Source organism: Leptidea sinapis, chromosome 2 (genome assembly GCF_905404315.1).
Source record: "Leptidea sinapis chromosome 2, ilLepSina1.1, whole genome shotgun sequence".
Classification (NCBI taxonomy): domain Eukaryota; kingdom Metazoa; phylum Arthropoda; class Insecta; order Lepidoptera; family Pieridae; genus Leptidea; species Leptidea sinapis.
In genome coordinates this window covers 13,718,519-13,733,302 of record NC_066266.1, presented here as the reverse complement: position 1 = coordinate 13,733,302, position 14,784 = coordinate 13,718,519, and the positions used below count along the sequence as shown (strand labels likewise).

The window sequence follows — 14,784 nt, the reverse complement described above, 5'->3', positions numbered from 1 at the left end:
GAAACACAGAAATTCTGCAATCGTATAAATTATTGCAGTTGTTAGAACTACTGCAAGACTATCAAATATTGAACGAATAAAACCTGACAGAATTACTACTTTTCTGTATTTATTAAAAATTTACATTACCTATTTATTTCTTTATTTTGCGTTATTAAATCTTATATAGGTTCAATCTCCTCATTGGAAGTCCCGTAAACTTCTAATTATCATTAATAAACTACTTCTTATCACTGATTTAAATAAAATGTTTTGAGGTGAATGTCTTTAAATTAAAATTAAAATTGCGGCCAAATCATTCAACTAATCAATGATTGTATTTTTCATTCGAGAGGGTCTGAATTAGGTATTATGTTTTTTTGTGAAAAAGTTTCAATTGCACCGTGGTTTCACAAAAACAGAATTTCTTGACCTTACTATAATAAATGATCTGTTTTACATAACAATAATACACAAAAAACAAGTTCTATGTGAAAAGCCCATAGAAGTAGAAACGAAGCATCTTTTCCTTTTGTCAAATCTAGCGTCATTTTATTTATACCCCATCACCATCAAGATCCATGGGATTCATCTGATTTAGTCTGCTTGTATGTTAAACACATAGTATTGCAATTGTCTTTTAATTCTTATAGTTCTACAAGGGGAGCATGTGTTCGACTGGGTCGCTGGTTTTTGGATCGTTTAATGAATGTATTTATGTAGGCACTTGCAATCACCCAAGAATCATGAGGGAAGAAATAAAATGCACTCCACTAACCTTTGAACACTCCCACGGCACTCAGGTGGCGGCGGCGCAGCAGCTCCAACGGTCCTGACTCTGGTATTCCATGGTAAAGGTCACACTGGCGATCACAAGCTTGCAAAGTTTGTATGAATGATAATGTTAAGACACTAGCATTGAACGTCAACACTGGTGGAGATTCACGAAGCTTGTGGTAGACTGGATGACCACTGGATATCACTCGGGGTAAACACGGTTTACGGCACGACTAGTATACTTTAGTTATTTCTATAGTATTATGTCCTATGGTATTTTGCTATGAACTGTCATAACCATAATGTTAACACCAGGAACAAATATAAACTTTTATTGCCTACTACTCAGCTAAGTCGAGGTAGTAAGTCTTTTGTGGGGGCGATGGGTTGGCTTTTAAAACATGATCTCAGAAAATGTTCAAAACAAAAGTATTATGTTGTTCAAAAGATATGTTAAAAAACCTTTGTGTGGTAAAGGTTATTATAACATATATGACTTTCTTAATGATACCACAGTTTGGGAATGGAGCGACCGCTCTCATGCTATTAAGTAATAAATTTTATTGTACAATATTACTTTGTAAGCACATTTTTTCGAGGAAACAAAAAGCCCGCTGAGTTTGTTACGCCCATTCTTCTCAGCTCTGAGGCATTCGATTTGGAATGGGTGGTAGATTATGACTTTAAATAAGTGATGTCACATCCTATTTTGAATAAAAATATATGAATTTTTATTTGAAAAAGTATCAGCGACAACCCCCGAGCAAAGCTCAACAACCTCTGTCCGCTTGTCAACCCAAGCGGAGTTTGTGTCATCGGCGGAGCACGTACAACTACTTTCATGATTCCTAATAAAATCAGCAAGTACCGTACATTATTAGGTAGCGGACTGCCACCGAATTTTGTCTTCGCATCCATGCAACAAATAAATCAGGATGTCACGATAGGTGCTAGCACCATCTCGAATTATGGTGGTTTTCGAGTACTTTCTTTCACGTTTTTTGAGCAACAGTGACAAGACGAGCAATAGGTTTATCTGATGCTAATACACTTTTCCTATAACAATGCAGTGCCGCTCAATTTTCCTGATTGAACGGAAACAGTACTTAATGCTTGCACATCACTGCATCACGGCAGAAAATGGCGACTTGCAAACTATAGAATGAGCTTCCATGCGCAGATCTTCCAAATCGAAACGAGACCAGTCGAGATCGAGTGTTGTAACGCTAGTATAAGAGTATCTTCGGTGGTGATCAATTATCCAGTGACTATTACGTAAATTTCTCCAGAAATACACTTAGGTGATATGCTTCGAAAAATGTAACTTAGCAGCAATAACATTTGAAGTAAATATCAAAATAAAAACAAATATTACCAATTTTGAAATTTATTAAACTTAAAATAGTACAGAATTTAACATTCTCGGTTTGAAGAACATTTCCTTTCACAATCATCATCACATGCGTTAGATCTGTTTCTATATCTAGCGATACCTCTATCGATCAATAGGGGACTACATGATATACATCCAGCGGCCAAAACGGCCGCCAGGATTGACATACAGATCATCGCCATCCCAACTATTTCCTGACGCACTTCAAAAACTTTTGATATTCAAACTGTTTAAAACAGACGGGGACGCAAGCTAGTAGAGAAGCTGAAGCAATCAGGGCATATAATGACAAGCAAATCATTTTATCATCAGCAATATCTCCGCTCCAGTGTTGTGTGTGGATAGTGCCAAAAATAAATACCCTGAAAAACAAAATATATAATTAACAGCTCATATGTATAAATCGTTAATATGTCCGGTCGTTTAAGTGGCTCCCGAGCCTTAGATTTAGACCTTAGGTCCATATTCCATAAGATGTTTTGACATTGACATCATAACTGTGCATAAATAAAAGGGACAATAAACTTGATCAAGCATGACGTAATGAGAGTCCTGGAAGAGGGTTGTGATCAACAACGATCAGATAAACTAGTTACCAGTGGGAGGCTCCTTTGCACAGGATGCCGGCTAGATTTTGGGTACCACTAGGGCGCCAATTTCTGCCGCGAAGCAGTAAGTGTAAGCATTATTGTTTCGGTCTGAAGGGCGCCATAGCTAGTGAAATTACTGGGCAAATGAAACATCATACGTCTCAATGTGACTAGCGCAATTGTAGTGCCGCTCAGAATTTTTGAGTTTTTCAAGAATCCTGAGCGGCACTGCACGGTCATGGGCAGGGCGTATCAAATACCATCAGCTGAACGTCCTGCTAGTCTCGTCCCTTATTTTCATAAAAAAATCCTGGTTGGTACACCTGTTTGTTGTAATAAAAAAAATAGCAGACCCTGCAGACAATGTTTAAATAATTGGACACTAAGACAAACTTGTTGATGTATAATTACCAAAGTTTACATATAATAATTGGAGGCTGAGTAAGTATATTAGAAAACACTAAGTAAGATGTAAATAAAGTTATATAAAGAAAATTCCTTGAAATCTATTTTGAAATTGCCAAAATTTCAATAAAATCGCTTGAGGAATAAATCGGAATAAACACTCATTTTGATATGGAAATAGTGACCACTACTTATTTTTATTATTATCTTCATTACATTGTTGTAAATATTATTTAAAAAAAAACACATTTTGTTGATGCAAATATTATGGGAAACAATAACTAAAGAATACTTCCAGGTGCCCTGCGTGCTGTCGACATTTACATCGGAGATTTACTGAAACGTGGCCTGGTGACGAGCGCTTTAACAATCAAATTTAATGTAACTCTTGGATGAAGTAATAGGAGGCCAGCAAATCAAGTGAGAATTAACATATAAATGGATGTATATGAATGTTATGCCCAAAAGATTTGTTAAGACTCTCATATACCCCGCTGGTTATAGCCAATAGCAACTAAAATCATAAAGATTCTTACCCGTTTTTGTGTTTGGCACGATTAATTTAGGGCGGATTAATCGTGCCTATTAAGTTCAGCAACAAATTTTACTTACAATACATAATTTATCCAACAAATACAATTGACAATTTTTCTATGACCAAGACATTTACTGTCAAAGGCCTAAACTATTCTTCTGTAAGCTGCCAGATTTCAACTAAATTAAATCTACAATAACTTCCTTCATGAACAAACTTTTCTTAAAATAATAATGAGCTTGTCACTGTGACAGTATGGTTTGATTTTGATTGTAGTTTGTTTCGACTCTATACGAGGTCACTTAAATATTTCTTATCCACCAAAATAATATTTATTGGTAACATTTATAACATTTATATATATGTAGCTGATTTAAATGATCCCTGAATACCTAATGTGAAATATAAAGTTTACAAATGCAATTTTGCTTGTTGGTGATACTGGCTCTCTCCGTGTCTTCATACGCGCAACCATTTGAAAAGAGACAATCAGTAAAAGACGAGTTACCACAGATTAATCAACAACAGCAAAAGGACCATAACGTAAGAGAAACTGCCCAACGTGATTGCAAGTCAAAGTGTGCTTCGAGTATAGCTCAGAAGGCGGCTGCAGAAGCTAAAGCTGCACAAGCTGCTCAGAACGCTGCCGGTGCTCAAGCAGCTCATATGGTAAGAGTAAAAGATTATAATAGCAGACACGGTTAATTAATAGATAAAATATTTGAGCAACATAATACTTCCAGGTAAAAACCCAACTGGCAGAAAAGGCACTTCAGGCGGCAAAAGCAGCAGAAGCTGCGTTGGCAGGGAAACAGGCTGTAGTTGAGCAATTACAGCAGGAAGTTAAAGAAGCAGAGGCTGTTGTGGCTGAGAACACTGCTAGTGTTCATCAACAACAAAACGCGGTCAGCTCCGGAGTCCAAGCTGCCCAGGAAGCCACTGCACAGGTACATTTTATATAAATATGGTAAATATTTTACCGAGTCATACTATTACTATCCTTAAAATAATCTTCAACAATTCCTACCCGGGCTATAAAATTAGATAAGTTATACGAAGTTAAAGCAAAACAGGGCTTGCAAATAAATTAATCAATATTAAATAGTTCATTTTATTAGTTAAACAATATTCTGCAATAATATGACGTAGCAATTGTTGAAGACCAGCCTGTTGCTTGAAACTTCGTAAAACTTTTCTCTTTTCCCAAGGAACTGATTGGATAGCTTCGGTTGAAGATCGAAGAAGTCACCGTAACTGCTGTGAGGGCTTTAAGAAATAAACATGATCTGCATGTCCCTGTATACATTTATTGCGGCAGCTACAATTCTATCATGTACACCGGTCGTCATAAGTAACATTTGTAGTAAATATTTCTCGTGTATATGTGGAGATAAGAAGAAATGAACGTTTAAAGTCCGTGTTTGGTGGATAAGTTGTATTGTCATGTGAACCAAAATTACTACAGTTAATAATAATATATAAAAAATCAATGTGTTTTCTTGATTCTAAGTATGAAATTATAAGAAAATTGTTGAACAAATAACAAATTCTGCTACCGTTTAGATACTGCGAGATTCATTCACAAACTTTTTCTAAAACCATTTGTGATGTTCAAACAAATCAGTATAAATTTCCTTGCAACAGGAGTTAAGTTATTTATACACATTTATTTTAAATTCTCGCATGGGTATGTTAGTTACTAGGTGTTATAAGGCCTCACCAGGACTGTTTAATAGCCACCCTCTTCAAATAATAATAATGGTTATGTTATTGTTGATGCCAAGTCAGTAATAATTTTCATAGTTTGCAGCGTCTAAGGAGTCAAGCTTTCATGATTCATTTATTTTTTCACGCCATTTATTTTTTAGTTGTCGCAAGGAATTCTTTCAGAATCAAATTTTTAAATAAACACGATTGAGTTTTTTATACTAACTATGTTACTAAATTGATCAGGATCACAGGAAGCCACTAACTAGCTTGTGTTGTAAAGGAGGCACATAGAGGTGTCTATACCTACCATTACGTAAAAAATACAAGACGGGTTTTATATTTTGTAGATCAAATAAACTAGACTAATTTATAGTTCCGAGTACCTGTATGGACAGAAATTAAAAAGTACACCGCTGGACGAAGGTTCCTTTTTAGGAGATATAATTCATTAACAGAGAGAGATATGTTGAAACTAACAACAACTTTAGATAGATCTAATGTAGCCCTAATTATCTAGGCTGATTAGAAATTTTTGTTTTAGGTAATTAAAAAGTACTCCGCTTGTTGTAGGTTGACTTAAACCTAATTCTCGAAAAAAAAACGACGCAACGAATTATGATTGTGTTTATATCGATGGAACCAATCTAGAACTAATTATTCGTTGCATTCAATTTTGCCCTGCGACGGGGGCACCGCTATATATAGACACAACACCTAGAGTGCAAAGCACAAAACTCACTTAAAACAACTAATCGATTTTTACATAGTTTGTTTTCCTTTCTACATTAATTCTGGCAAATTTTTCCTTTCAACATGACACACGATATAGACTAAAAACAAAAAGAAAGAAAAAAAAAATAGAAATGAAAACTAGCACTATCTAGCATCTTTAAAGAAGCATTGACTATATTTACTTTAAATTTCCAGTAGAAACCGCAGGCGATTCGCGGCCAGGCCGATTTAAGACCTACATCCAAGCAATTTGTAATTTATTTATCGCTGAGCCTTTAATATATAATTACGAATAAGTTTTATTATGATTACATTATCTACCAGTGGGAGTCTCCTTTGCACAGGATGCCGGTTAGATGGTGGGTACCACAACGGCACCTATTTCTACCGTGAAGCAGTAATGTGTAAACATTACAGTGTATCAGTCTGAAGGGCACCGTAGCTAGTGAAATTACTGGGCAAATGAGACAACATCTAATGTCTCAAGGTGACGAGCGCAACTATTTGGAAAACCCAAATATTCTGAGCGGCACTGCATTGTAATGGGCATGGCGTATTAATTACCATCAGCTGAACGTCCTGCTCGTCTCGTTAAAAAAACGTGATAAAAAATTGAGATATGTGTAGACTGGTCTGTGTAAGAAGGTATGAGGGCTATGTTTAAGGTCAATATAATAATCAAAATAAAATTGTTCAGCGAATGATAATCAAATTCATAAATATTTTGCGAAATCACATTTGCTAAATATATATAAAAAAAATATATAGGCATAGGAAATCAGTGTTTTGGCAAACATACTATTCACATATTTTTTTGATTTGGTATTTACATTTTTGCCAGTCATTCCGCTTTGTCAGCTAAACCCCGAAACTGGAGTGATATGGACGAGTCAGTCTCTGGTGGAGATCACATGTTATGAGGAGTATGTTAGATTAAATAGAATTTGAATCATGATTCAAATTCAAACCATGGTTCAACTCGAAAAATTAAAATACTATATAATACTCGCGGCTGCTCGTGCATATTATAATTTACCATTAGAATGACTGACACAAACCTTAATTTTACTCTATAGTTTGTGCTATCTTTTATTCCTTTTACTAATCCATTCATATGTTATTGTACTTAAGCCTGTGTTGTGTTTAGTAATACATCTTCATTAATTTTTAACAGCACAAGCTTCTAATTCAAGCTGTACAACTTGCTGCTCAAGTAGAGAAGGCTGTTCATTCACTAGTGGACAAACTAAAATGTAGCTTGCAAGAAAAATGTCACAACTTGGCAGAATCCCGAGCAAGACTAGCCCATCTCCAACACAAGCTACAGTGTGCCTGTGCGGAGTGTGCCGCGACGAAGCAAGCAGCACATTCAGCTTGCGAATCGGCTAGAGCAGCTTGTGGTAATGCTAAGAGGAAAAAACGATTAATTAAGAGAAACTCTCTTATACGTAAATTAGCAAAACGTGGACGGTGAACGAATAAGGATTACGATTGCAAGACATGTTAGCAGAATAAGTTTTTTAAGCGGACATATTCTTATACATTCTAAGCATTGTACTGAGGAACTTATGTCGACTGCAAGCCTATATAAAAGCATACAACAATGATACAAATAATAGAATAAATTGATATCTAACCGAAGTTTCCAGTGTGGAGTATCTACACAGCAAATTTATTGACCAACTCATACGGAGCTAACAATCTTTGAAAGTTTCCTAGTTTATAATTGTGACAATGTTGTATGAAGAGAAGAAATATTTAATTATTTTTATAATAATTATTGTGTACCAGGTTTCGCAAATGCATACTTTAAGATTTTTGATAGAATAGCATTCGTTTAAGCTTCTGATAAATATAGCCTTAGATATGATTAATTAACTTGTTTTACTTTTAGCTTTAACTTAACCTTATTATTGTATATTTTCAGATAAGATATATTATAAGGGTCTTTGGGACAAAAAATAATCTAGATTCAATAGACGTTTTATATTTAATCAGAAATAAATTAATAAATATATACTGCTAACAAAAATAAACGTAAGACAGGTTTGTACACAATCAATGCAGAACTTCGATATATATTTAGCTACAATTTTAAATTTTACTTATATACTATACTAAATGCATCATTCAAATTTTGTGGACTGAACGCCATATTACTGTTTTTGTAATTGACATACGGTGATATGGTTGCGGATATTGCTATGTCTGGATCTATATAATCATCTGGTTTGGTATTATCATCATCTGGGTATGCGGCATCATTTGATATAAATTTATGCACAATTCGTCCTGGTGGTTCAGCGTATTGACCTCCAACTAATACTTCGTCTGGCTCTTCTGTTGAGATTTCAACAATCCGAGTTTTCTTATCTATATGATAAGGTTTTTGTTTTATTTCATCATATATATCGTCATCTATTTGCCTTTCTGTATATTTGTATGAACTAGGATAGTATTCCTCGATGTTGTCTTCTTCATTTGGTGCCGTGGGTTCGTCGTATTGTTCTGTTTGTTTGTAAATCGGCCGCTTTTTTACAGAGGCATGTTTTTTATTTGATGCAGTGAGTTCGTCATATTGTCCTGTTTGTGCGTAAGTCGGCCACTTTTTAATAGAGGCAGGTTTTTCATCTGTTGGAGTAGGTTCGTCATATTGTTCTGTATAAGTCGGCCGCTTTTTAAGAAAGGCATGTTTTTTATCAAAATCAAAGTCGGAATGAATCTGATATTTTTTAAATTCCATCCCAAGCGTATCAGCGTCAAAAGCGGAGGGGTTCAAGAGTTCGTGCGATAAATGAGCATCATTTGTTGTTTTTAATGGAATACCGTATAGATCTAACGGAGGTTCCCCAAACGATTCCTTTGCTTTGTGAGAATAATCGTATAGCTTTTCAAAACCAATCGGTTCTGGGAAAAAAGGTTCATTGTAATTCTTCTTCAGCTTTGGTGGCACGTAATATGTAGGTTTGTAATTTGATGGTTTGGACAGGAATTGCCAGGGTTTCGTATTGGTTTGCCGTTTTTTGTAATGTGATGATTTAAATTTCGATGGAAGGTCCTTTTTATATTTTTTAGGAATACTTCTAGATGGCTTAGAAAACCTGTAGTTTAATCTCGGCGGACCATATTTAAGCATCGGACTGTATGGAGAGCTAGATATCCTACGGTAGCTCATAATAGGTCGCTGCTTGTAAAAGTATGTAATAGGATATCTCTCTATAAATGCTCGTTTAGCTATTCTCCTTTGTGGCTCTGTTTTTACTACATCAAACCTGCTCTGTTCATTTGCTTGAATACTGGATGTTATCATTGTGATCTGTAAAAAATAAACGTAGTTATATTAATATTATAATCTATAAGATGCATAAAGACGGTGTTGAAAATTTTATTCCTCTGCGACCTCAATAGGTACAGACCCCTATAATATATCGTTGGATAGGTCTTGATGAGAAAAGCTTGGGTTTCTAGGTGGTCAGGTTCAAAAGCTATTCAGGTTCAAACATGCCACATAGAGTAACATTGACAATGAGGTTCATTCACAAGAAGACGCCCACAATGGCCATGCGCTGTTTGACCTAATTGGAGAATTTACTTTAAGTTCTAACCACCATTGCATATGCTTTATCAGGAATGCATACATGAGCAGCAGACACGAAGAACGATCGTATCGCCACTTTGTAATTAAAATTCAGTTACTGTGATAATTTAGGTATATTTTTTCCTTATTCTATTTATTTAATCCAAATCATCAAAAGCAAACATGAGGCTGACTTAGAGTTAAGTGATCAACTTCTTCGGCAAGTAAATTTAGAATAGGGGTTTAAATATGAAATCGTCGTTTGATTCACTTTTAATTAAAATTAACCCTCGTTGGTGAGAGATTTCAGAGTGAACCGTTTCTCTCCTGACAGCTAAGACTATTCATTGTTTTGTTCATTTGTCTTTTCATTCGGCCTAAAAAGTAAAAGTGGGCATTGAACATTAGAGTATTTACATACTCTTTGTAGAGTTGTATTTTTTGAGTGAATACTTTTGTAGCGACGTTGAGCATTACTTGACTATTCTTGGGGTGGGTATAAAATGTTAAACTCGCTTCAGGACACGTGACCTGATCGAAAATTAGTAAGACAGTCGTTGAAATTATGGATGAGAGTTAATTTTTCTGAAAGTTAAACTTTTAATGTAAAATTATTGTAACAGTGTTCTGCAGTGTTAATTTTTTATGGAATATTAAATTGTCTTTTTAGTGTGCGATAGCGCAATAAATAAATATCGTATTTAACCATATAAATGCTAGTAATTTTATACTGATAAATCAAGCAATTCGTTTGAAATCATTCCCTAAACTTTCCAAAATATTCAAAAATTCGCGACGGTAATGTTCAAGTTTTCACTTCTTCCGGCACTCCCGGAGGGCAACACGTTATTTCTTATTGCGGCGTGAAAGTAACGGTGCAGAAACAACTTACAATATCAATGCTGTGTTTGGAGAGGAAACGGATAATATTAGTATTGTAATTTTTTGGTTTAAGCAATAATACCCAAGGAAGGCCTGCCAGTAAATAAAAAGGATTGAATGCAATGGTAGAAGCTGATTCAAATCAAATCAAAATCAATTTATTCATGTAGGTCAAGGAAATGACACCCCTGAATGCGATATTTATCTTTTCTTTCTGCATTTACCTCGACTTCGGTAAGTGTTGAGCTTTAATGATTAGAAGTGGCAAGAAACTCATTGCCTCTCTTTTAAATCAACATATTACGCCTTCATTGTTTTACAAATCATTTCAATTACAATATATGTAAAGTGATGCAACAAACATACTCAAACGTCAAATAGTCAGTGCCTTACACAAGTCAAAATATAAAAATAGTAACCCCCTTATTCATAATGGTCTGCTAACTTAAAACAGCCGCTAAGGAGTGTTTTTTCTCATTCTGACTTACGTCAATAGAAGAAGACAGAGTGAGAATTAGCAATGCTTTAAGTTTGCTAGACTATTATGAAAAAGAGGGTAAATGTAAATTAATGAGTAAAAATACAAGAGTTATTGAGTACCTACAGTAGATGCATCAATCCATACATACTGAAAATAAAATAAAGGTATAATGCGAGCACTTTAGTAGCGATTATAAAAAATATAATTAATTTGTATTAAAAAGCACGAAGCAAGGTTTTTGGTAACAGGATCAACCAGTCACCACAATTAGCGACAATTATTATTAACCATGTCTGGATTAAGTATTCACCTCAGCCATGTGGTCTTAAGTACACGCATTTTTATTGGTAATTTGATGATTTGATGTTTTATTGGTCGATATATTTTTTAACTATTTAAATCTATTTTTAGTTTTTGGTTGAAAAAAGGAGACTGATTGTCAATTCTGTTTCAGGCGCTTGCGATACATTATAGTATTAATAATTTTTGTATTATAGTATTAATTATTTTATTAATATTTTTTTTAAATCTTCTCAATACATTTTTGATAATGTTTTGCATGTTCATAAGCACATTGAGGAATTCTCTAGAAACTGTGACATTTATAATGTTAACACGAGGAACAAACATAAACTTGTTATGCCTACTACTCGGTTGGGTCAAGTTAGTAAGTCTTTTGTTGGGCGATGTATATGCTTCTACAATATGATCCCAGAAAATGTACAAAACAAATGTGTTACGAAATTTAAAAGAATTGTTAAAAAACGTATGTGTGGGAAAGGTTATTATAGCAAAAACGATTTTCTTAATGACACCACGGACTGGGATTAAAGCGAACACCCTCAGGCTCTTTAATTATTAATGTTTATTGTACGATATTACATTGTAATCCATATTTTATATAAAAAAAAAGCCCGCTGAGTTTCTTGCGCCCATTCTTCTCAGGTCTGAGGCAGTCTCTTTTGAATGGGTGGTAGATTTTGACGTTCAATAAGTGATTATAAATCCTATTTTGAATAAAAATATTTGAATTTGAATTTGAAATGGGTCACGTGATTGGCCTTAGAATACGTCATCAGTTGCGATGCTGTTCTCAAACTATTTAAGAGTTAAACAACACAGACTTGGTTTAGGTGTGAGCGACACGACAATAGCGATGAAATGGCGAGCTATCAATACGACATAATATATTAACATATCTTCCCATGGAGTCCATAAGACATGTATTCTTAGACTTCACACTTAATTGAGAAGAAAATAACAGGTGGAGTATATTATTGAAGTTGTACAAGAAACTTCTTAAGTTTTGTTGTGATTTGAAACTCGATGAAACGAAAAAGCGAGACGATAGAGGTAAAAACAGGTAAATGTATAGGGTTAAGCCGGCGAGAAAATGAGACAAACACAATATAAATTCATAAGATTTAACGTGGGATAAAATGGGATAAGAAGCATTATACAGTGTTTTGTATTTGTAGAGATTTTTCATCACTTTTCTACTAAAATTCATCATTTTTGAAGGTTTCACTTCTGCCACGTGCAATTGCACACATGTTTTTTATACTATCTGTTACATATTGCACTAGTCCTAGTGTGGCGTCCATAACTTAATTTTTTTACGAACATGATGTTCGTCTTCGTTATTTAGAGCAAACGTAATTGTAAATGTAATTCATTTAGTCTGGCAAACAATGCGATTTGCTTCACGATATAAAAAATATTATAAAAACTTCACCCACAGTCCATTAATTGTCTGTGGCTTCACCTAAACAAATGCATATCTACAAATATATCATATTTAGCAGTGGGAGGCTCCTTTGCACAGGATGCCATTTAAACGGCGCCTATTACTACCGTGATGAGACATTGTGTTTTGATCTGAAGGGCGCCCTAGCTAGTGAAATTACTAGGCAAATGAAACCTAATCTTATATCTCAAGGTGACGAGCGCAGCTGTAGAGCGGCTAAGAATTTTTGGGTATTTCCAGAATCCGGAGCGGCACTGCATTGTAATGGGCAGAGCGTATCAGTTACCATCAGCCGAATGTCCTGAATTATCATAAAAAAAAAAAACTTTTTGTTAATTATGAAATTCGTAGAAGATCAATGACTACAATAATTTATTTGATTTTCCGTGTTCTTGTAATGATACTTTCATTCATATGTCATGTCAAAGCAGAATTGTCAATCCCACTGTTGCGTCAAAAATTTATCTCGCAGAGTTATTCATACAGAAATAAAATTTGAAATTAAAAATAGGATCACAAATCGAAATAAAAACTATGAGTACAAGTGCGGGTACTCGAGCCAGTCTCGAACAATGTGTGACGATGACATGCCACATGTACTGTTGAACTTTGCTAATAATTGAAACTAAAATTGCGGGTTGCGTTGTAAAACTTTGTAAGAGCAATACTACAAGAAATAAGAAAGACACTGGGATCACATATCATCAGTAAGTATTTTGTATTTTATTAATTTCAATGTAAAATAGCACGAAGTGTACTAAATTCGAAAGATCGCACACAAGCATCTAATAGTTGCCATTATAAAAACAGCTATTGTTCTTAGGTAGTGCGGTATGTAGTTTGAGCGCAGCGGAGACCAATCCTTAATCTAAGGTATTTATTATTTTATTGTATTTTACAAGTCAGATTCCAACGTAACTGATGATTTCGAGGCAATTTCCATAAGTGAGAGTTTTTTTCTATTAACATTTCAAACTAAGCAATTTAGGGATTATATGATATATTACCATTTTAATATCACTTAGAAAGTTAAATTTATATAGCAATATAATATTACCCGCAAGATATAGAGTTTCGTTTCTCGCTACTCCGTTTATTATGACCTACTTTATAAAAGTTTACTGCAGTAATATAATTTGATATGTTATGAGTGTGTGAGATTGTGTTAACATGAAACCCGTTGTAATCGTATATCTTATATTATCTTTAAACAAGCAATTCTTGTATATATGTACTCTGAGTCTCGGAAACGGCTGTTATGATTTTCATAAAATTTTATATACAGGGAATTTCGGGGGCGCTAAATTGATCTAGCTAGGTTTCAATTAAAAAAAATAGTTTTATCCGTGTTTTAATAAGAAACAGCTACAATAACAATAGAATATAAAGGTAACTTTCACCACTATATACAAGACTATATATAATAGGTCAGATGGGACATTGGGTGATCAGGAAAGCAGAAGACCCCGGTTCAAATCCAGATGTCTTATTTATTTTTTGTTCAAGCTTTGTGCATTGTTAAAAATCCGAGCAAGACTCGGTCGTCCGGATATTATTTAATAACCGGTCAAAGCCTCTCATTATAAGAGATTTCCACGTATGTGACTCATCACAATATCTCTGGAACCATAACGCGTAGAGACTAGAAATTTGGTAGGAAAACTATTTTCGCCAAGTAGAGGTCAGATAAAAGAATGTTCAATATCAATGGTCACCAGAATATTTATTAAAAATCACAATAAGGATGCACACTAAACTTACAAACAAAATTGATATGGTTAGAAAGGAAAATGTAGAGAAACTGAACATAATTTTAAGTTTGAAATATTTATATGACGCACTTTATTGCAAGCATATAATTTATATTCCGTGAAAAATCGTCAGTTAAGTTTAGTTTTCGGGGAGATGAGTAAGTATATCAAGCAGTCTCTTCTTGTAGTGCATGTGAGTACTTACAATCTCTTGAATAACTAATA

At 34.4% G+C, this 14,784-nt stretch overlaps 1 protein-coding gene and 2 long non-coding RNA genes across 3 annotated transcripts in view; 2 read left to right on the top strand and 1 right to left on the bottom strand.

Moving 5' to 3' along the window:
* Window positions 1-2,127: 2,127 nt before the first annotated feature.
* Window positions 2,128-3,843, bottom strand: LOC126977527 (uncharacterized). The gene is made up of 2 exons (XR_007732223.1): window positions 3,681-3,843; window positions 2,128-2,511 (listed from the first exon to the last, which is right to left on the bottom strand). It is a non-coding gene; the product is annotated as an uncharacterized LOC126977527 (long non-coding RNA).
* Window positions 3,844-3,950: 107 nt separating this feature from the next.
* On the top strand, window positions 3,951-7,974 carry LOC126977389 (tol-Pal system protein TolA-like). The gene is made up of 3 exons (XM_050826165.1): window positions 3,951-4,348; window positions 4,423-4,626; window positions 7,296-7,974. Exons 1-3 carry the CDS (start codon window positions 4,097-4,099, stop codon window positions 7,593-7,595), a joined length of 756 nt encoding a protein of 251 aa, XP_050682122.1. The 5' UTR covers window positions 3,951-4,096; the 3' UTR covers window positions 7,596-7,974.
* A 5,308-nt stretch (window positions 7,975-13,282) lies between these two features.
* The window catches only part of LOC126977645 (uncharacterized), a 29,842-nt gene continuing 28,340 nt past the window's right edge, over window positions 13,283-14,784 (top strand). Inside the window, exons 1-2 of the long non-coding RNA XR_007732325.1 lie at window positions 13,283-13,515; window positions 13,632-13,681. This is a non-coding gene — a long non-coding RNA (uncharacterized LOC126977645). The remainder of the gene's footprint in view (window positions 13,516-13,631; window positions 13,682-14,784) is intronic.

Bases quoted from the DNA above. Each gene is read 5' to 3' on its own strand.
- LOC126977389 (XM_050826165.1), top strand. From the start codon at position 4,097: ATGCAATTTTGCTTGTTGGTGATACTGGCTCTCTCCGTGTCTTCATAC. The intron at 4,349-4,422 runs GTAAGAGTAAAA...TAATACTTCCAG, and splicing joins GTGCTCAAGCAGCTCATATG to GTAAAAACCCAACTGGCAGA. The intron at 4,627-7,295 runs GTACATTTTATA...AATTTTTAACAG, and splicing joins CCCAGGAAGCCACTGCACAG to CACAAGCTTCTAATTCAAGC.